The sequence below is a fragment of the Bos taurus genome, chromosome 28, assembly GCF_002263795.3.
Source record: "Bos taurus isolate L1 Dominette 01449 registration number 42190680 breed Hereford chromosome 28, ARS-UCD2.0, whole genome shotgun sequence".
Classification (NCBI taxonomy): Eukaryota; Metazoa; Chordata; class Mammalia; order Artiodactyla; family Bovidae; genus Bos; species Bos taurus.
Genome location: NC_037355.1, coordinates 34,916,811 through 34,937,606, shown reverse-complemented (window position 1 = coordinate 34,937,606; position 20,796 = coordinate 34,916,811). Strand labels below are relative to the sequence as shown.

The following is a 20,796-nucleotide window of genomic DNA, read 5'->3' as shown; positions in this document are numbered from 1 at the left end:
GCTAGGGAAGGGGGCCAGGAGAAAGGCTCCCAGAAATCATAAGCCCCACAGGGCAAAAAGTAACTTACAAAAACATGGCCAAAGGCCTGTGAAAGCAGCTGTTTCTGATGTGGCATTCTGGGTTCCTGTGGGCAAGCTGCTACAGCGCCCCTTACTCAGAGTCCTGGTTAATAGTCGGTCTGGCTGAGAATTAGTGGCTCGGTGTACAGGACAATCTCCTGGCCCAGTGGCAGAGCCAATTCCATGTCAAGTGTGGGGAACACAGTATAATCCAGAAGCCCCTTCCTTCGAGGCCACACCGTGGAGCATGGAGAGCCTGGAGAGGTGCCTTTGGGTACAGGCCCAAACCCACCGCTGGGCGCTGACGAGACCCCCTGGCCCCTTCCCTCTGGCAACTGTGACCCAGGACCTACTGACAGGCCCTCCGTGACTGCCCCTTAGCTAAGATGAGAGACACAAAGAATAACGGAGGCCTCAGTCTTCAGCGCCTGGGCCTCGGCTCTCCCAAAACACCAACTGTGTTTCCTCCATCCAGGCACCACCAGAACTTCTGCTCCACGAGCATGGGGCCTGCGTCTGTCTTGCTTGCAACTGATACAAGGCACAGCTGGGAGGTCAGGCTCAGAGAATGCCCACTAGACCAAGTGGGATCATCTATCGCCGCCTAGATGAGGACCTGGGGGGTGGTCAGACCTCCCACCACTGCTGTTGGGGCCACAGGAAGAGAAGGGACAGCACAGGGCACCTCACCCAAAGGAGCTTTCTCAGCGATAGAGTGTGTGTTAATATGTGAAACAGGATGAGAAGTGAATCCTCTTGGGATAAGTAGATGTCCTCACTTTTCTTTTTGAAGAAGGAGGTAATCAGACTCTCAGGGAGTAAAGTGATTGGGTTTGGGACAAAATTCTAGATGGCTGGATGGAGCTTTGATAAGTCAGTGTAAGTGTGTGTAAGAGGGGACGGCATGTCTGTGTGTGTGCGTGTGCATGTGTAAGAATGTGTGCCATGTGTACGGCAGTGTGTGGGCCTGCGTGCGGGGTGTGTGCAGGCATCCGCACGTGTGCATGTATATGCAGTATGTATGTGCAGGTAGAGCCTGAAGTTTCCCCCATCTGAGAACCTGATGTCCTGGGTGAAACAGCCAAATCCAGGGATGCTGTTGAGCCATGACCCAGCCTCAGTTAGGCCCCCCACTCCCTCCTGAGTCCCCAGACTCAACTCTCCACCCTCTCCTTTGCCTGGGAGGGAACCAGGCAAACATCAGAAAGGTCCAGGGGAGCCCTCTGTCCCAAACAGCCCCACATTGGGGCTGGGGGCACTGGGGAGGTGGAGGGTCAAGGGCAAGGAACAGGTACTCACAGTCTCCTGCATGGGGTGACTGAGGGGCTTCTCGAGGGTGGCCATGTTGTTGGGCATGTCCGGGGGGTGGGAGAGCTGGGGGGGCCCATGCATGAAGTCGTTCATGGACGTCCCGCCGGGGTTCCCGTGGGGGAAGTCAAAGTTGCCATGGCCTTGGTAGTTGTTTCCTGGAGATGGAACCAGATGGGGAGGGGTGTCATCCAGAGGGAAAATGCCCCCCCACCCCCTGCCCAGGGAATCAGAGTGTGGAAACGAAGAACCCAGGCCTAACCCCTGAAGGGCTAGGGTCGGCTCTGGCAGCTCAGACCTCCAGGCTGTATGGTGGGGCCCAGGGTGGCCTTCTCCTGTGGTCCTTCACACCCCCAGGTGTCTGCTGGTTTACAGCTACAAGCAGGGCCAGCGTAGGGGGACGGGGTGGGTGGGACTCCTGTTGGCAGAGGGTCCTAGAATGAGGCCCAAGTCTGAACTCTCTACAGGATCTGCTGAGCTAGCCCCCAGACCTGCTCCCCTGCAGCCACCACATGCCTTCCCTTCATCACTGGTATGACCCAGGCCCAGAGCAGGTGGCCAGAATCTGCCCAGTAAAAAAGGAAGCCGTGTTAGATTTGAGAGTCCACCCTGAGAAGTCAGCTATCTGGCCCCCAAGCCGCTGCTCCCTTCACCGTGTGCTGGTGGCGAGAGCTCAGAGGATCAGCACGCTGGAAAGCTGGGCCCCTCAGTACGCTGCGGGACTCTGGCTAGGTAGGCTAACCTCTCTGGGAATCTGATCACCCTGGAGCCCCGGGGACCTGAGGGCAGGGATTCCGTGGGGTGCTGCCATCCCCAGCCTTCTGGGGGGCAGGGAGGGTGCTCTCTGGGAACCGAGGGCAGTGCAGTGCAGCTGGGTCTGGGTGGCAGAGACAGTGAGGGACAGTGACGGTGACCTCGGAGGCTGAAGGCTGGTGCTCCAGGCTCCTGGACTCTTGTCTCTCAGAGGGTGGCAGAGTCACAGGGACAGGGCCAATATGCAGACCATCGGAAGGAACACAGGGGGCCTGGGGAAGGGCCAGAACTCAAGGGGCAGGTGGTGGCAGCGTCTCAAGCAAAGGAGCTCGGAAGCCCCTGAGATCGGCAGCTGCCGGCCCGGGAGCTCCAGGAGTCAGGAGAGGAGGCTGAGCAGGGTGGGGTGCGAGGGGCAGGAGGCTGGCTCATGGGGCAGCATCTCACGCATGCCTTCCCAACTGGGTACCAACCCGCAGGGCTGGACGGAACCAAGCAGTGGGACGGAGAGGGAAGGATGGCACTGCACCCAAGGCCAGCGGTGCGGTGTTTCTGGGGGCAAGTTACCTCTGCCTCTTCACACTACAGCTTCCCTGCACCTGCCACCATCACCCCAGAAATCCTGGGCCCCTGCCGTGGCTTCTCCCTCCCTCCTCGTCGGCCGTCACCCACCTTGGCTGCTGTAGTCGTTGGAATTGGTGCTCCCAGGCGGAGGCGGGAGTGGATAGGGGGATGGGCCAGGGCCCAGGGCGGCGATCATCTCCATGACATTGGGCATGATCATCTGGCTGGGACTCATGGTCTTGAACCTCTTGGAGGGGATGCCATCAGGGTCATCTTTAATGTGTAGGTCCGACTTGATGGGCACTGGCCGCCAGCTGCACGTGGGGTCGATGGTGACCTCTTCAAACTCGGAGCTGGGGGAACAAAGGGGCAGAGCTGGGGTCCTGGGTACCAGGTTGTAGACACAAGAGCCTCCAGCTTGAACAGACTTTGTGATGCTCTCATCCAGGCTCCCTCTGCCCCCATTCCCATCACACTCTGCCTACAACAGAGGTATGGGAGACTTTTACATCGTTGGAGAGAAGGGGAGACTGAGGCTAGGAAAAGCAAGTGGCTGTGCAGCTGGCCCCAAAGCCTGTACTCCCGGCATGGCCACCACTGCAGGCATTGTCAGCTTCCTGCTCTGACTGAGCGTAGTCCTTTCTGGAAAGTTCATTTGCCCCCAGGTAAACAAGTCCTTAAATTTGCAGAGAGGTGAGGAATGTGGGAAAATGGTCTGCCGGCCCAGTGGGGGATAAATTATCAGGGGCAACCATGTATGCTCACCTCATACCATCAGGGCCCGCATTCTTGCTGCCCCCCCCACCCCTTCCCCACGTGGAGAGGCCTACTTACTGTTGGATGGCATTCAGGATGCCCCACATGTACTGATCCACTTCCAGGCCCTCCAGCAGAGCGGTTTTACTGGAAAAGAAGAGAGGCAGGGCTTGGGCTTGGCTCCTGAATCCTAAGGCGTGGAGACACAGCCCGCTCCTCCCCACTGTGTCCAAGAGACTCGGCGCCTGCCTCTGGTTACTACTGGGGCACCAACAGGAGAGGGCAGCTTTGCAACAGCTTGGTACAAGGGGACTATGCACTGCCCCTGTAATCTGAGCCCCTCTGCTATGCATTTAGGGCAGGTGGGAGGCGGCTGGATCCCATAGAACAGGCCCAGAACTCCTCCCACAGCCAGGTGACTGTGCTTATGCTGAGGCAGGTGTCACTTACTTGCACACAGGACACCTCCAGGTCCCTCTCTCGCAGTTCAGCTGCAGGTATGACTCCAAATCAAAGCACTGCAGAGGCCGAGAGACAAAGACAGATGAGCCCAGGGCCCTCAGAAACCACTTACATGCAACCCGAACTGCCTCTGGGACCCTCATGAACATGTCCCACCAGGGAGGGAGACAGGTGATGGAGAGACCCAGGGCTGGGGGGCTGGGTGGAGTGATAATCTTGCCTATTTTCTGCTGTGCATACAGCCTATGGGCCACACCAAGTCCCTGCAACGCTGTGCCCGGCCCTCCTCATACCAGCCCTGTGCACCAGATGACCCATGGCCTCCGAGCAGCTTTCCCCTGCAGCCGCCCCTCACCAATCCTGCCCCTCTCACTGGCCGAGCCCACGCAGGGAGGACACACCCCATCTGGTTCATCAGCATGTATGAAACAAATTAGACAACCAGACGTCCCCTCCCCCCGTTTTCCCAAGGAAAGAACTTTTGATGGAGGGGGGCTCCTGACCCACTATGAAGCCCTTGGGGCCTGTTGTGAGAGGGTGAGGGCTGAGGGTGTGGCTGGTCTGGCCCCAGGGTAGCTCCCACCCAATGCGTCTCACCCTCTAGGGCTGCCTGTGTTTAGCCACCCAAACTGTGACCAGGCACTCAACCCACGGCCACTTCCTGAGCACGTGCTCAGGGCAAGGCCTCAAGACGAGCCGGGCAGAGATGCCCCTGCTCTCAGGCTCACATCAGCCATGGTGGCCAAAAGGGCAGTATTTCCAGCTGGCTTATGACATCTGCCAGGGCTGGGACTGTCTAAATCCAGTTCTGGAGCCCTCTGGGGCTCCAGAAGAGGTCTCTTTAATTCTTTCTCGCTCCTTCTGAGAGAGGAAACAAAAAGAAGTGAGTGGCTACCTCTCCCATTTATAGACATCATGACGATTGTCATTATCTGTCATATCCAAAGAGTTCTGTAAGTTGGACAAGGAAACTGTCCCCATGGCCCAGAGGAGGTACTGAGGCTTAGAGGGGAAGAATGAATTGCTATGATGGTGCATAACCAATGAAGCCTGAATTCCAAGTCCCCAGCACTTTCATTTTGGGGGTGGCGGCTCCATCCTCTTATTTCTAACCTTGTTACTACTTCATCTTCTGTACTGTTCACATCTCTTGGTGCATAGGGAAGAAGCAGGTCCCACCAGTGAGGTTTACATCCATCCTAACTGCTCAATAGAACCTCCTGCTGCTGCTGCTGCTAAGTCACTTCAGTCGTGTCTGACTCTGTGTGACCCCATAGACGGCAGCCCACTAGGCTCCCCAGTTCCTGGGATTCTCCAGGCAAGAACACTGGAGTGGGTTGCCATTTCCTTCTCCAATGCATGAAAGTGAAAACTCAAAGTGAAGTCGCTCAGTCCTGTCTGACCTTCAGCGACCCCATGGACTGCAGCCTTCTAGGCTCCTCCGTCCATGGGATTTTCCAGGCAAGAGTACTGGAGTGGGGTGCCATTGCCTTTTCCGAAAACCTCATGAGACTTCCTGAAATCCAGAGAAGTTAAGTCCTGACACTTCAACAGCTCGTTGACGATTCACAAACCAGATGGACCTAGCTCTGAGTACACAGAGAAGTTGCTTGAAGGATAAATGATGTCAGGAATGAGTGAGTGAGATCAGCTGCTAATGGCCATGGCATCCTTCCAGGGTTGGAGACAGCCCTGCTGCCTGCGCCCGCCCCATCACCATCCCAGCCAGGTTGCAGGAGGCTCCTCCCAGGACCGCTCACCTGGACATGCTTGCAATCATGGCCTCGAGCAGGCAGCTGGATGCGCCGGAACGTGATGGGGCACTTCAGAGACACCTTGATGGCTGTCTGCTCCACGCCATCCTCCCCATTGAGGGTCGTGTTGCCTGATGAGGCCGCCACACTGCTGAAATTCCGCTTGACTGTAGGGTGGAGGCAGAAGTGGATAAGAAGGGCAAGGCTGTCCTGTACTTCCCCCACTCCCTCAAGTGGCTGATGCACACCCTGGTTCTCCCTAACACTGGGAGGTCTCAAAAATTGGTGCAGGGCACTTTGGCCTGGGTGAAAGTGAGATCGGCACGCTGGGGGCCCGGGGATGCCCAATACTCTGGAATGACACTCTTCGGGTGAAAAGTGTGAAGTGTCCCTGGAGGTGCCATGTCGTCAGCCCCCCAGTCTCTGCAGTTTATGCCCTGTGTCTTCAGTAGGAAGGCAGGACTTTCTGCAAAACCTGCAAAAACAGTCTGGCACTTCACTGATTTTCTGGGTCAGTGGGAGAGCCCCACAGGCACTTCTGCACTTAGTTCTCCGAGTGTGGAAATGGCCTGGCAGGATTCTAGGGCTCAGCATACGAAGAAGCACATTTGAAGAGGGTGTAGGAACATACTTCCCACTGCCTGCATGGTGCCCCCGACCCCAAGTGTCTGCACCTGGGACTCGGAGCCAAGTCCCTCCCTCTCAAGTTAGGCCTGGGCTGTTGAGGTAAGGAGTCCAGTCTGCAACTGACCTCTGTGCTTCCCCCACAATGAAGAACCCTCTTCTCCAGTTCCTCCCATCCTTCCAGGTGATCACCTCCAGGGAGCCTGTCCCGACTACCTACACCACGGTATCTTGGTTTAATCTGCCTCATCTCCTGTGATAACAGCACCATGTACTCATCTGATTGTCCCCACAGCCCGAGGAGGGGCACTGGAGGGGAAGGGGGAGGGGCTGGTGCCAGGGGACCCTCAGGGCCCAGTGGTGTCAGGCTTGAGGGACAGTGCATGCGGAGAGACTGGGGTCTGGTTCCAGCCCTGAGCCCCCACTCACTTTTCGTGATACAGTGCTCCGCAGGCAGGAGTCGTTTCTTGAGCAGGCCTTGCAGCACGGAGCGCACAGAGGGCCGGTGGACCAGCTGCAGCACAAAGAGGTGGGACTGCCAAGAAAAAGCAGAGACTCGGACCCTGCCATGTGGCTCCCATGCCCACTCACTGTGTGCCAGAGGCTAAACACAGCAAAGGGCCCCACATCCACAGTGATGCCCTGCTAGGAGAGGGTCCCTGGGACCTGGGAGAGCCCTAAAGGACCAGGATGTGTCTTGGGACCTGTGATCTGGGGACCTAGAGAGGGGTCACTCCCCAGGGACAGTGGGTCTCCACCAAAGCTGACTCTGATGCTCAAATAGCAACACCCACCCCCCGCCCCCACCAAAGGAAGTCACAGGACACAAGGCATCAGGATTGGAGCCAAACACTTCCTACCCTTGCACCCTGCTGTTCCCCATCATGCCTACTCCAACCTTCCCACCAGAGGATGTTGTCTTCACTCCTCCAGGAAGCCTTCCAGGACTGTCCACTCCAACAAGCCCCCACAAGCTCCTCACTCTGACAGCATCCCTAGTCCTGTGACCCCTATCTCTGGGTGGTCTTGAAGCCCCAACCCTCATGAGGGCTGGATCAGAGCTCTTTCTCCTCCAGGGGAGGCCAGCAGGCACGGGCAGGTAAACTGCAATTCCCAAGCAAGCCCTGAGTACCAGACCCTGATCCTGGGGGAGAGAAGCATGGCTCAGACGTGGTCCCAGATCAGTGAGTCACAGGTCAGGAGACACACACACACACACACACACACACACACACACACACACACACACACACACACACACACACACACACACACACACACACACACACACACACACACACACACACACACACACACACACACACACACACACACACACAGAGTTCTGAGCTAGCACTGCTGGGTGATCAAGGGAGGGTGTTAACTCCAGACTTGGTGGAGTTGGGTCTGAGGGAAAAAGATGATTAGAATATAAAAATTTCTTGCAAATGAGGCATGAATGCAGCCTAGCTTTGAGGGAGACACAGAACTTCCCCAGTGGAAGAAGGTGGTGGGCATGGGGGCAGGTGGTGTCCAAGAGCTCCGGGAGGAAGTGGTGCAAGGCTGTAGTGCAAGAGGGGAGAAGGCCAGAGCATGATGGCCTGAATTTCATCCCACAGTCCCGGGGGGGTGGGGGGAAGGACAATGGCACATTTCTGGGGTACTTCTAAAAGATGACTCCGGGAGCTGTGGGGAGGGGGGCCCCAGGCCATGGCTGACCCCACGGGGCGCTGAGGGTCCCCCACCCCCCACCCCCGGCACACTCACGCAGCAGCAGGCGGTAACGGTGATCTGGATGGTGTTGCGGCCTGGCTGGCACACGTGCTTGAGGTGCAGCGGCTTGTGGGATGTCTTGTTGTCCCCGCGCTCGATGGTGAGGGGCGTGGCGTTCACGCTGACCTGCACTGAGGCCGGCCAGTTGGTGTTCATCTGCCGGTCCTCATGGTGGTAGCACTTGAACTGCAGCTCCAGGTCAGACCTGGGGGTGGGGCTGAGGCTCAGGGCGGCTCTGCTAGGGGGCTGCCCGGGGCTTCCAGGATGCCTGGCGGGGCCACACACCTCGGCCTCATCACAGCCCCCGTCAAGTCGCCCAGGACTCTGTCTTCAGCCATAAAGTCTCCTCTGACCGCCTCCTCTCTTCTCTCTCACCCTGGACATTCCCACTGCCCAGGCCCCCCAACCCCATCAAAACCCATTCCAACAACCCCAGTTCCCCCAGGACTCCCACACACTGTTTAACCATAGCCCCACGGCTCTGGCCACTGTCTCCCAGCCCCCTGCACGTAAGGACAGAGACAGAAAGGACACTAACTCAACAAGACCAGCTGGAAGACTGATTATGTCCTAGACTCCTGTGGAAGAAGCATCCCAGGCCAGGGCCGTGTCTGGTTCAGTCCCCGCATTCCCCTCTATGGTGGGCCCCAAGGACACAGCCCTGAAAGAATCCCCACAAACCCAGCAGGGACCACACATGCGTGAAAGGTGAGCAGGGGCAGTAGCCAGGGCACAGGAGGTCTCGGGTGAGGGTATGCACGGGTAAGGAGGGGTGGGTGAGCAAGGCCCCTGCACGGGCGTCTCTCCTGCCTGAGTGTGCTCCCGCGCCCTTATGCTCACCCTGGCTGTCTCAGGCCTGCTCTGCAGCCCGATCAGCCTGATCAAGGCAATGGGCCAGCTGCGTGTGCACAGCTGTGTGTACACAGGTGTGTGTGTACAGGCAGCCGCTCAGCTCAGACACATCTCATGCCCTCAAGGTGCTCAGCGGGCAGCTGAGTCCTGGCAGAGAAGGGACCAAGGGTGGAGACACCAATGGGTTCTGGTGTCTAAGAGGTCTGAGCCCAACTCCCAGTTCTGCTTCTTGCTCCCTGTGCGGACTCACCCAAGCTAACCACTTCCCTGGCCTCAGTTTCCTCACTGTCAATGGGGCAAGCAATGCCCGCTCATAAGATCAAAGGAGGTCAGGTGTAGGAGGCTCAGAACACAGAGCCTGGGCTAGCAGGGGGCCTCTAGACCTGACGCTCCAGTGCTGGATGTTTGAGCAGCAGCCCCGTCCAGTGGCCAGCTGCTCGCCTGGTTCAGGAAGGACCCAGCCCTGCTCCGGCACCTGTCTATATTCCTGGCTCTGGCCCCATGAGCCACGGTCAGGGGCCAGCTTAGAGTCCCTGCTGGAATATCCTGCTTCTCAGCCTTTAGGTCTCAGCTAGCCACCGTTTCCACTGGGAACTTGTCCTTGAGCACTTGCTGAGGGCCGGGCTGAGTGACAGCTGACCCCCACGCTCGGGCCCCGAGGCCAGGGCAGCTCTGTCTGCCTCCAGGCACCTGCAGGTTTCCTGTGACAACCCCAAGGCCTTGCACGCAGCAGGGCCCAGTCAGCGATGCTGAACGGGTGACGGTGTCCAACAGATGCTGCTACCACCTCTCCCAGGCGAGGCCGCCTCCCCCTGGCGTGGGCTGTGCCGCACGCTTACACTCACCTCCACATCAGCGTCTGGTGGACCGTGGGCCGCAGGTGAAAGACGTGGTTGCTGACGGCCAGGTTGTGCTCCAGGCGGAAGGGCTCCAGCACCACGCCGTCCCGCACGGGGAACGTGAGCCGCAGCTCGTCATTGTGGTTGGCTGCACAGGGGAGGAGCCGGTGAGCCGCATCGCCCTGGCCGCCGTGGCACCTGACACGCGCCCTCGGCTGCATGTCCCGCGTGTGTGTGTGAACAGGGCCACAGCAGCCGGGCACACCAGACAGCTCCTGGCATCTTCTGGTTCACTGGACCCCATCCTGAGCATCCCTGCATCCCAAGTCCCACGTATCCTGTTCTTGTCCCACCTGCGGTCTGCCCTGGAAGCCCTGAAGACTTCTCCCAGTCCTTTTGCACAGCTGAGAGCCACTTTGCCTCCCAGCCTCCCACTGCTCAGGCAGGGGGGAAGGAGGTCTGCTCTCACACCCTCCACTCTTCACACGCCCAGCCCACACAGGCCAGCAGCCAGACTTCCAAGTCCCCTGACTCCTGGTGTACTCTGAGGGAAGGGGAGTCGGGGCATATGGAGGTGTCTGGACAGAGGAAGGGAGGACGTGAAGGAGAGGGCGGGCGCTCACCTGGGGGCGGCGGCAGAGCGCTCATATTTGGCTTTATGTCAGGCGGGAAGGGTGGCTTAACGTCTTGGCTGGGCGACAGGTATGGGGGGATGCTGCTTCCGGGGGTCATGGGGGGCGTGGGGTTCCCTGGAACAGGTGAGTGGGGGTAGTTTGCCACAGGAACTGGCCTGGGAGGCTGGAAGGAAAGAGAGACCATAGATAGGTTACGGGTTTAAGAAATAAGGAAGGAGGGGCTGTGCCTCTGGACACAGACCCCGCCCACCCTAGCATCCCAGGGCTGCGGCCCTTGCTCCCCCAAGGGGAGAGACACCCCCCCGCCCCGCAGGGAAACCCCTTCCTCCACTCTGGGCGCACTCAGGCCTCTGCTCCCATAGGAAGACAGGTGGGTCTGGGAAGGGCATCACCACCCTTCACTTGGGTCACGACATTGAAAGACTGTAGGGTCCCCAGCCCATTTGACCAGCGAGGACACAGGCTCAGGGCGATGGAGGACTTGCCTAATATAGTCTGGGGAGAAGAAGAAAGCTAGAAACAGTTCCAGGTCTCCTGCTGCCCACAGCATTTTTGTAGGCCACGTCCTTCATCCCCCTCCCACCACACTGGGGTCCCTGGATGGAGTCAGGCACGAAGCATCTCCAGGAGCCCCTTCCCTTAGTCTCTTAGTCCCCACATCACTTTTTTCCAGGGCTGGTCAGGTCCACACTCATTCCCATCCCACCCATCTGAACTGTGGATTCTCCAAGCATCTCTGTGGCTTGGAGCAGATGGGCCTACTAATGTCCAGAAAGACTGGGGCAGAAACAGTGAGGCCCCCTCTAACAGTGCATATGGGTTATAATTCCCGAGATGGAGACTGAAACATACCCTATTGACGTTCCCTTGGCTGTAGTTGCTGTAGCTGCTTCCAGAGAAGGTGTTATTTTGTCCATTAAACTGCTCTGGCTGGTAAAGCAAGATAAACAAAGCCATGAATGGAAGGCAGAAAATCTACCAGAAACCCTCTCTCCCTCCTGAAATGAAAATCTTCCAGAAGGACAGCGGATGGTGAAGAGGCCCACCCAGTGCTGGGGTGGGGGGCCGGGTGGGGGCAGAGCAGCTCACTGCCGTGGTCAATGTTTTGCCTCTCTCTACCCATCGCTACCAATTTAGCGAGTTTCTAGAAATAGCAACACCTAACGTGCTGAAGTTGGGGTAAAAATAGTAAGCCCGCGTAAGCCAAGTGGTGGGTGGTCATGTAAGTTGGCATGATTCATGAGCAAATAGGTGTAAATTATTTCCAGAGTCTTCCTCGCTCCTGAGAATGTACTTTACAGTAATCCCAAAGAAGGAAAGAGTTACGTGCATGAAAATATTATAGTACTATTTCAAAAGTGAAACCGCAGAAAAAACCCCACACGTCCAACAGAAAGGATAAAATGCCGTATGGTTCTCAGTAGAATGTTAGGTAGCCATTAAAAGTGACAACCACTGGGACTATAGCAATAAGTAACACACTGTGTCAAGTGAGAGAAACAGGTTCAAAATCACAACCGTAATAAGAACCATATAACATTGTTGGTGCCCATGTGCATAGAATAATCGAATGTAAATATATTTGAGCGGGTGCTTTTTCTTAAAAAAAAATATATTTCCTTCATTGTTATTATCTTACATGCACTATAAATAGTAAAAGGAGAAGGAAAACCATCGTCTGAGCCCCGTGAGAACAGGAACCAAGAAAAGCCAGTCTGTCATTTTGGTCACCACAGGCATAGCTCGGAGCATACGAGGTCACATCCAGAAATCTCCGCCTGCCCCCTGGTGACCTCAGGGGGTGCCCGGGGCCAGGATGACGCAGGTGGGGGAAGGGAGCTGAGCTGGTGAGGAGGGAAGGGGCCCGTAGGGCAGTGGGACTCACCTTATAATACTGCCCCATGTTGACCGTGGGGGGCGGGTACTGCCCAGTGCTCGGCTGGCTGGGCATCCGCTGCCCGGGGTAGTTGGGAGACGTGAGCGGCCGCGGGGGGTTGGGGGTAGGGTACTGGCCTGGCTGGGTGGGGAACTGGCTGTTTGGTCCGTATTGCTGGTTTCCATAGTTAGGCTGTGGTGGCAGAGAAAGGAGCAGGGAAAGGTCATCAGTGTCTGGAAGCCAAGCTGCCCACCGATGCTGGGGCCGCCTCCTCTCCTCTCCTCTGCCCCTGATGGCTGCCACCCACAAAACATCCACCCCGCCTGCAAAGAGCAACAGCTCAACCAGATGATGCCTGGGACCCCTTTCTGCTCTGACACGCAGGGACGTAACAGCTGGCCTGTCTTCTCAAGGGCCTCCCCTAGAAGCTGTCTTTCTGGAAGCCCCACGGCCCCGGGTACTCCCAGAGCCTCTTGTTCACACCATCAGGAGGGCACTTGATTCCAAAGCCCCCTTTGGGTTTCTCCTGGTGCTTGGTTTGTGACAGACAACAGGAGGCAGATCTGTAAAGGTGAGCCCCTGAATCTGGGAGGCTCTGTCCCCCTACCCCATACTGAGTAGAACACACTGATGTTGAGTTCTGGGTCGTCCATGCAGAGGTTGGGAGAACCAGGCTGGTGAAGGGACAAGACAACCCCTCGTGGGGAAGGCAACCATTCCTGGGAGGGGCAGGATCACTGTCCTGGGAGAGCCACTCCCCACCCTCCAGTTGCCTCCTCATTCGTAAGATCAGGTGACCCTGGGGCACCCCACGTCATTCCATCCTGCAGAGTTGGTGCTGCTTCCCTGTCTGTTGAAACTCCTTGTCTATTTGCTGTCTCTCTGGCCCTCTCGGCTCAGAGGTGCAGGAGATGGCTATGTCCCAGTGTCTGGCAGCGAATAGGCCAGCAATTAATACTTGCTCAATACATGAAAGAAGGGCAGAGAGTAAGCGGCGGAGGAGAGCCAGCTTTGCATCAGCAGTAAAGAACTTGGTTCAGCTCACATTACTGCCATGCGGCAGCTGCTCTGTGTTATGGTGGGATTTCTGTCACATCACTGCAGGACAGGAACTGGAAGCTGAGACTGTCCACCAGCAGAGTCCTGTGCGGGACCAGGGGACTGCCCCCAGCCCCTGTCCCAGGGTTCCAACAGCCTGAGAGGTTCTATGAGAGTGTATGTACTTAGAGATTCCAAGACAGGCTAAAGCTGTGTAGGCTGTGGCCCCTGGTGTCACAGCCCAGTATCAGGAACTGTGTAGCTGGGTAGCATCAGCAGTTCACAGGAGATGACTTAGTAAAGATAGAGAGCCTTTGGTGTGCCCTGCTGTGGCAGGCAAGAGGTGGGGAGCCAACAACGTACAGGAGCAGGGCTGACACCAGGCTGATGCTGGGAATTCTGCTGCCTCTTCTGGGGTCACCTCCTTGGGTGCCTGCAGTCCCGAGGCTGGACCTACAGATGCACTCCCAGCCCAGCCAGTGGGGACGCTGGGCTTCTGAGCACAGAGCGGGCTGAGAAGGCCCTGACTGTATGGGAGTGAGATGCACAGGTCAAGGGCCCCTCCCATCCCCAAGGACAGCCAGGGCCTCAGGAGCTGCCATCCTTCTCCGGCTTCTCCCTGAGCTGGGGCCACCCTGGAGAAGGTCTGGGCTTGACCTTGTTTGACCCTGACCTCTCCTGTCTTGGACCCAGGGCACCTCCATCAGTGGCCAAGCCATCTTCTAGAGCAAGGGAGCGGTGGATGCCGAGGGGAAGCACACAGACTTTCGATGAACTCGAGGTCTTTGGGCTCTAACCGCACGGTAAGCCCAAGCAGGAGGCACAGTTCTGAGAGGGGGAGGAGCCAATCTGAGGAGATGTGCAAGCAGACACTGGGAGATGCTTGGGATGGGCTCTATCCAGGTGAGGAATCAAGGTGGGCCTCCCGAGAAGCATCTCTGTGTCTTCTGCAGGTGAACTAAACCTTTACCTAGGTACCCACATAGGCCACTCACTGCCAACCTATTTTCTGAGTGCTCTCTGAAGGCCCTGTGATGCCTGCTCCAGGAAGTTCTTCTTCAGACCTCATACTGAGTTCCAAACACCCCATCGTGCATCATTCCTTTGTGGCTTCCGGCTTAGACCTCATCCTTCCGGCTGAAGTCCTGGCTCCTGGAGGACAGGAGGTGTGGGTTTGCTTCCCTCGGTCTTCCCCAATCCTGTGGCTGAGCGGGCCGGATAGCCTGATAGGCAGCCTCGCCCCTGGCAGAGCCCCAGGAACATGCTGCCTGCCTTCCAGTCACTTCTCTGAGATGCAGGGCCTTCAGATCACCACAGGGTTTTGTCTCCTCTCTCTCTCGGGTGAGATGCCCTCACGTGGGTGTGAGGAATGTGGACCCAAGATCTTAGTTCCTTAGCCTAAGTCGCCCAGCTACTGTCTGCGCTAAGACAGAAGAGAGTCCTAAGGGCGCTCACTGCTTGCTAAGTGCCTGCTCATGCCAGCCCCAGGGCGAGGAGCTCCAGGTACATCCCCTCATTCAAGACTTCCAGGCAGCCCCATGACACGGGCTGGATGGTCATGAAAGAAATAAACGGAGATTCCAGGAGAAGACATGGCTTGCTCAAGGTCTTCTCGATGGGACATGCCAGTGCTGACCTTGAACTCAGAAGCACCCGGCTCCTAAGACTCTGCCTTTTGGTTCAGGCTTCCTGAGGGTCAGTGCACGCCCTTTTCAAGGTACTGCCCACAGCACCCGTGTCTTCAAGTCCCAGGGCCTCCCCGCTACCCACGCTGCCCGCCATCTGCCTGCTGCCAAACTCACCTCTCCAGGGTATGGCCTCTTTATGCTCTGAATGGGAAGGGACTGGGGCCGGGGGCCCGGGTACGTCTGCTGGGGCATCCGCTGCCCGTGTGTGCCAAAGGGGCTGATGCCGGGCGGCCGGGGCTGGTTCATGCCCATGGGAGGGCCGCTCATCCCCGAGGGTGTCATGCCAGCCGCCATGCTTGCGGGGTTCATGCTGCCCCCCATGGAGGCAGGCCCCCGAGGCCCGGGCTGGTTCATGAATTGGCTGTTATACGCCTGGGTGGGACCCATCTGGAAAGAGGAACAGACCTTCAACGGGAGAAGAAGAAAAAAAAAAAAGAATAAAATGCCACATGCATTGAAAGTGCAGGGAAGGAGGGGTGGGGGAAGTGGGGGCTCAGGACTGGAGCTGGGGCTCTTTCCTGTGCGGCTGCAGCTGGAGACCAGGCTCCAAAGGACCACCGGCCGCCTGGGCTCACGGCTGCCCTCTGCAGGCCGCACAGGGAAGATGCAGCCCGAGGGGGGTTAAAGGGTGGGGCGCAGTCACTCCAATGCACAGGCGGCATTTCCAGGGAGGCAGGCAGGGAACAGGGAAGGGGGTGCAGGGGTGGGGAGGGGCATGGGAGGATGGAGGTGGATGAGGATGGAGGCAAGAGCCCCTTTCCTGGAAGCCCTGGCCCCGCACTTGTTTCTCAGCCAATAGATACACACCCTCTATCCATCAAGTCTGAGGTGGACTCAGCTCTGCCTATCTCTGCCCACCTGCCCTGCTGTCCCCAAACTTAAATCCCCAACCTCCACACCCGTCTTGCATTTCTGTGAGGGCTCCCCGTCTCCTCACACCCCATCCCATCCTTCTGAAGGTCAGAGCTGGGACCTGGGCAAAATCCACAAACGAGACAACTAGCGGAGCCCCGGTCTTCAGAGGACATCAGGGCACAGACTGGCGTCGAGGCTGCTTTAGACACAGCCTGCTCTTGGGTTAAGTGGGGGCCAGACTGCAATATGGAGCATCTTTCCCCATACAGAGACATACAGGTAACACGCAAAACCAACACAAGCTCCCAAACACCCCCACTACACTCATTCACACTGACACACCCACACCTCGACACATAACCCCTCCCTGTGCTTCTAGGAAAACCTAAATGCACCCTGACGCCATCCGCTCCTCCCAGCACACAGACACGGACAGCCCAACTCCGATCCCCGGGGCCGTCTGCTGAGTGGACCAGGACTAGTGTGGCCCTTACCGGTCCATACTGGTTTATATCCTTATTCTGTGTTTCTTGCAAGGCTGCCACGGTGGCCGTAGCTGTGGCTGTGGCCGTGGCTGCTGCCGCCGCCACTGCAGCTGCTGCAGCGGCAGCTGCTGGCTGAGTGAAGTCAGCGGGTGGCCTGGTGTGTGGAGGGACACCCATGCCTGCAGGGGCATTTGGACCCCCAGGGTAACTGTGAGGGAGAAAAGAAGGGTGAGTTAGATGTTGCCTGAGCCTAAAGATGAACCCACGACCAGCCTTGGGTGGGGAGAGAGAGGTTGGGCCATTCCAGGCCCTCCTGCCCACAGCTCATGGAGCAGGGAGGTCTAGACTCACAGCCCAGCAGGGCCAGGGGCCTCCTGTGGGTTGTCAGTCCCTCAGCCACTTGGCAACCACCAAGTTGCTGTGTGCCTGGAGCCCCTTCTAGGTCCTAGTGGGTGCTGGCTCCTACACCCTAGGTCATGGCACTCTCGGCCACCGCAGTGAGCCCATTTCCTGGAGGAGGACACCGAGTCTCAGAGAACCTGAGCCACTGGCCCATGGCCCCCAGCAGGGGTGGCAGGATGGGGATGCAGCTATGTTTCACCAGGAAGCCCCACTGTACCTGGAAGGGCTGCAGTCAGCCCTGGGGACCTGGGGGGGTGAGTCCACAGGGCAGTCCTGGACAGGGCAGGATGGACAGTGAGGGGAGGACTGGGGCCTCTGCCCCACCCCACGTCCCCGGAGTGCTTCCTGCGGTTCCTTGCTGTCTCCCTCCCTTACTCCTGAGCCGCGGGACTCCAGTCCCTGCACACTTCCGCCTCCACAAGCAGCGCGGCAGAGCGGACCCTCCTGCACCCCAGCTCTCTCGGTGTCTCCCAACTTGTAAAGGTGCGACGCAGAGCAGCATCAGTGGGAGGAATGAGAAGGTTGTCCTTCAACCCCAAGGGCTGATGGCCCTCAGAACGCCACCCAGCTGCGCCGCATGGGACCTGCAGGCTGGCCCTGCTCACCTGGCCCCGAAGCCCCCGCTGCCGGGGTAGTTGGGCCGGCCGTACATGCTCTGCTGGATGTAGGGCTGAGTGGGGCCAGCCTTGGCTGAGAACTGCTGCTGCTGCCCAGCAAACTGTGGGGAGTTGAGGCCGGGGTTGCTGGTGGTCATGCCCGACGCCATGGGGTTGCCGCCTGGATTCATGGGGTTGTTGGCATTGGCCATAGGGTTCCCAAGGACCTGTGGGCAGAGAGAGCGGCTGTCACCCACGTGGGTACCCCAAGTGGTGTAGGGAGGGAAAAGGAGAAATGGCAGGGGGTGGGGGAAGCATCAAAACACAGGGAGGACAACAGAGAAAGAGGAGGGGGAGGAAAAGGGCAGGGAGCTTTTCAATTTCCTCTGGGCATGAACTGCTGGCGCAGTACACAGTATTAGAAGCGGGTAACCCAGCCCGGAAGCGGGCTTTGTAGATAAGAACGTCAGCCCAGGGTGGAACAAGGTGAGGCTGGCCTGCACATGCTCCAGGTGGGAAAGGCCTGGACTTCTCAGTCTTCCCGTCCTACAAAGCAGCCTGGATGCCCAAGGGTCAGGCCCCACGGAGGCCCTGCTCTGCTGCTCTGTGAGGGCCAAGGGAAGCCCAACCCTCTAGCTCTGGAGGGTGGCAGGGCCCTGGACAAGGGGCTCCCTGTGGCCCAAGACTGCAGATAAAGGGCGCTGGTTCTCTACAGGGTGGCAAGAGGCCCTGAGCCATTCATGTGGCCAGGCGGCGGGAAGGAAGGCGTGGAGGAAAGAGGAAGGAACAAGAGCGGGAGGCACGGCAGACGAGGGATGTGGGGTGCAGTCTGTCACGAGTTTTAGGCTCAATCTTTCGCTGAAATCTAACCCAGGCCATCCAGGGTCAAAGACTCCAGGTGTTGGGACCCTAAGGTCAATAACCTCCAGGAAGTTCTCCTGTTAATCCAATCTAAGTAAATGTGAGCCAGGAAAGAACCCTTTGCTCTCTGTCGGGTGAAAGCCATTGCCCCAGCAAGGCCCTAGAGCTGGGGCAGGGCATAGGGCCAGGTGCCATCCTCCTGGGGCAGGTGTGGGCCCATCCTGGGTAGAGCCGTGTCCACAGCTGGGTGTGCCCTGACAGCCGGTCTTTCCAGCAGGGGAAGAGCCTGGGAGAGCCAGCAGGGCTAGCATGGCAAGGTGACCGTGATGGATGGTCCCACCTGGAAGGGGCTGTGGCTGGGGGGGATGACAGGCTCTTACCTGGCTCTGGGATGTGTTGGTCACTCCCCAAACCGTGGTGACCACAGAGAGGGAGCCGGGAGGCTGGTTGGTGTTCTGCTGCCAAGGGACAGAGTCATAGGGGAATGACCCATCACTGCAGAGAGAGACAGAGGAGGGGCCTCAGGGGTGTTGCAGACACAGGCTCAGAGCGAGGCAGGCCCCATCACCCCACCATGCTCTGTGGCTCCTGGCCACTCTCCATTCTGGACCCCCTGAGCCTGGCATGGTGGCCTGTTGTGTAACAGTGACCAGCTCTCCCGGCATCACTGCGGAGGTGCCACCCCCTGGCTGTCTGTCTCCTGTGAGACCAAGTCCACAGGTCATGCTATGGAAGAAGGGACCTGCAGCTCAGTTTAAGCTTTGCCTTCGACCACAAGCTGCTCTAAGAAGTTCTCCAGAAAGAGCCCTGGTTCCTTGGCACCAACTTCCCCTCAAAACAACCCATCCCTTCTCAGAAAGGGCTTCCCTGGTGGCTCAGATGATAAAGAATCTGCCTGCAACGCAGGAGACCCAGGTTTGATCCCTGGGTCAGGAAGATTTTCTAGGGGAGGAAATGGCAACCCACTCCAGTATTTTCGCCTGGGAAATCCCATGGACAGAGGAGCCTGGCAGGCTACAATCCATGGGGTCGCAAAGAGTCGGACACGACTGAGCAGCTAACTTGCACTTCTCAGAAAAGGTCAGCAGGGCCCTGGTCTGAGTCTTGGCTCTTCCCTCCTCCTAAGCCCTCATGGTGAGTTGGCCTCCCTGCTCAGCTGACTTGGCCTTTGGAAGGAGGGTCCTCAAGTCGCTTTTTCTTCCCAGATGACAGGTACTGGCCTCCCTGCTGTGCTTCCTCCCTTGCTCCCACCCAAACTCTCATGCACATCCCACCAAACTAATCTCCCTCGGACACCTGAGACACAATCAAAGACCTTCAGTGGTTCCAGTGTTCACAAAGTCCCCACTCACACTGCAGAACAGTTTACCCCACTGACTAATCCCACCGTACCCTGCTTGCCACCTTGGCTCTCACTTCTCCAGGAGCCGACCCCCACCCCAGCCACTCCCCCACCTCCCCAGTCTCCTCTCTAGTACCAGCAGTACACACCTTGCTCAATGACATCTCCCCAGGAGGCCCCAGTCATCAGAAGCAAGACCCCATGCCCGGCCCGTCACATCAGAAGTGCTCAGTAATAGCTTTCTATTAGTTGCCATGGCGCAGATGGAGAGTGAGGTCCAGCAGACCCCAGGGAGGGGAGCCGGGGCACAAGCTCGAGAAGGACCCGCCAGGGTCCCAGTCCCTGGGAGTGCTGGGCTGGGGCAGCCTATGCCCTGCAGCCCGTCCTTCGCTGACTTTTCTAGCACCTCTCACAGAGAGAAAATCCCAGAAGCGGCCCCAGAAAGAGAAGAAGCACCGAGCACCCATGTCGGTGCTACCACCTCTGCCCACGGCATTCCGACTGGGCTGAGGTCGGCAAGGCAGCAGGGGAAGCGGGTTCTGGAAGAGCGTGGCTTGCTAGGAAAGCACCTCATGCCTCTGACTTGCACCTTCATCACAGGAAGTCAGCAGAAGACCAACGCGCTCACTCACGCCTGGAGACACCTGAACCCTAGCAGAGCAGCCAGCTTAGGCCCTGGAGGTCAGACGTCCAGGAAAAGGCACAGGCCTGCAGGACAGAGGGGCAGAGGGCCCCGGGTTTGAGGGAGTGGGGGGTCTGAGCCTCGTGTACTGCTCCTTGCCGGGCAGGGCTCTCGGTCACGTTGGTCAAGTCAGGTCAGACTGAAGGGAGGTGTCACTGACTGCCCATGCTTGCTCCTCCCTTGCCCCTGGCTTCCTTCCTGTCTCTGTTCAGAGGTCACCTCACTGGAGCTGCTGCCCTGACCTCCTGGGGAACAGCAACTCCACCCCTGTTCCCTTTTCCTCTCACTCTCGCCTGTTTTTTTTGGTACCCTGGGTACAAGTCCTGCCCCTCCCTGGTTCGGGGACCCAGTGCGAACTTCCAAGGCTGTCTGTACTCAGTCTCCTCATCTGTTAAATGGGCGTAAGAACAACACCTACCCCCACTCCCATTCTATTCGGTCTTCAAACTGCAGGTCATGACACATGAAGTGTGGTGTGACATTGAACCAGCATGAGGGGGAAAACGGAGGGAATAAAATAGGAAGCTATCCAGTGTGAGCACAGAGTAAGGAGGAATATCACCCTTCGAACTGACTTCCTGGTGTTACACATGA

General features: G+C 58.0%; 1 protein-coding gene across 7 annotated transcripts in view; it reads right to left on the bottom strand.

The window, feature by feature from the left end:
* Window positions 1-20,796, bottom strand: part of ZMIZ1 (zinc finger MIZ-type containing 1) — a 151,151-nt gene that overhangs the window by 7,519 nt on the left and 122,836 nt on the right. For 5 of the 7 annotated variants that reach the window (XM_024986921.2, XM_024986917.2, XM_024986923.2 and 2 more), the window contains 15 exons: window positions 18,559-18,673; window positions 17,327-17,544; window positions 16,329-16,527; window positions 15,094-15,384; window positions 12,263-12,445; window positions 11,230-11,307; window positions 10,366-10,540; window positions 9,749-9,890; window positions 8,046-8,256; window positions 6,708-6,813; window positions 5,661-5,821; window positions 3,889-3,956; window positions 3,517-3,585; window positions 2,791-3,035; window positions 1,360-1,526 (listed from right to left, as the gene is read on the bottom strand). In XM_024986921.2, the coding sequence (XP_024842689.1) occupies window positions 1,360-1,526; window positions 2,791-3,035; window positions 3,517-3,585; window positions 3,889-3,956; window positions 5,661-5,821; window positions 6,708-6,813; window positions 8,046-8,256; window positions 9,749-9,890; window positions 10,366-10,540; window positions 11,230-11,307; window positions 12,263-12,445; window positions 15,094-15,384; window positions 16,329-16,527; window positions 17,327-17,544; window positions 18,559-18,673 (2,428 nt within the window). Of the gene's footprint in view, window positions 1-1,359; window positions 1,527-1,557; window positions 1,787-2,790; window positions 3,036-3,516; window positions 3,586-3,888; window positions 3,957-5,660; window positions 5,822-6,707; window positions 6,814-8,045; window positions 8,257-9,748; window positions 9,891-10,365; window positions 10,541-11,229; window positions 11,308-12,262; window positions 12,446-15,093; window positions 15,385-16,328; window positions 16,528-17,326; window positions 17,545-18,558; window positions 18,674-20,796 lie in introns of those variants that run through there. The other 2 variants (XM_024986919.2, XM_059882683.1) reach the window with 2 other exon arrangements.